Here is an 857-nt window from a genome sequence, read left to right on the forward strand (position 1 = left end):
TGCTCAAAAAAACCCCAAAGCTATGGACGTAGCGTGTGGAATCGGTTTGACAATCACTAACGTAATGGAATTGCGGTGATCTTACACACAAGCAATGATTTACCAAAATAAGATTTACCTAGGGGACTTTAAAATCAAGTTATTTTGGTACCAAAAAAAGTCTTTCATTTAAATCCCCTTTGCCCCTATGATTCGGATGATCTTTCACTCTACAGTTACGGACTTGGCCAGATTTCTCGGAAAATCAACCTGCAGAGAGGGAGGAGAAAGAACACGCTCGTGAGTATTTGCACACTTTGTTTGTGTATAACTCTGTAACGTGTGGAACGTTCGTTCTGCGTTTAAACTGAAAACGATTGAACGTATTTTCATGTTAATTTAGGATAATCGGTGCAGAAAAAGCCTCAATTTTTACAACTCCTCTGACAAGAACCAAAGAGTTAGTCCCTTCAGTCTAGCTGTAGGAGTGCTCCAACGATAAAAGGTCACAGTGACAAACAGCAGAGGCCAGTGTCTGTATTAAGATCAAATATCTAATGCCAACAGACTGTCGAACATCCCTCTGGGGATTGTTACCTTCCTTTTAGCTTCCTACCAGCCCTCCAGAGACTGCACGCTCCTACCGGACACTAGACACATGCCCAAACTCAAATGGCACAACTCAGCCAAGAGCACTGCGCTGCCTTCGGGTCGTGGTCAACGAGAAGCTTCTGCAACTGCCAGGGTTCAGTTAAACCCGGTCCTTTCCAGTAGCTCAAGCAATTTTACAGACAAGCCTCACAGACTTCCATCGTCACCCAGCGCATCTCTTGCAGACCTGCAGGGAGCAAACAGTGGTGCGGAAGGCAAGGAATGCC

At 45.0% G+C, this 857-nt stretch overlaps 1 protein-coding gene across 1 annotated transcript in view; it reads right to left on the reverse strand.

Annotated features, from left to right (window-relative positions):
• Nucleotides 1–204: 204 nt before the first annotated feature.
• Nucleotides 205–857, reverse strand: part of GFPT1 (glutamine--fructose-6-phosphate transaminase 1) — a gene marked incomplete at its 5' end in the record, with an annotated part of 15,563 nt that continues 14,910 nt past the window's right edge. The window contains one exon of the mRNA XM_009876392.1: nt 205–256. Coding sequence (XP_009874694.1) covers nt 205–256 — 52 coding nt within the window. The remainder of the gene's footprint in view (nt 257–857) is intronic.

The sequence above is a fragment of the Apaloderma vittatum genome, unplaced genomic scaffold (genome assembly GCF_000703405.1).
Source record: "Apaloderma vittatum isolate BGI_N311 unplaced genomic scaffold, ASM70340v1 scaffold15059, whole genome shotgun sequence".
In the NCBI taxonomy this organism is placed as follows: Eukaryota; Metazoa; Chordata; class Aves; order Trogoniformes; family Trogonidae; genus Apaloderma; species Apaloderma vittatum.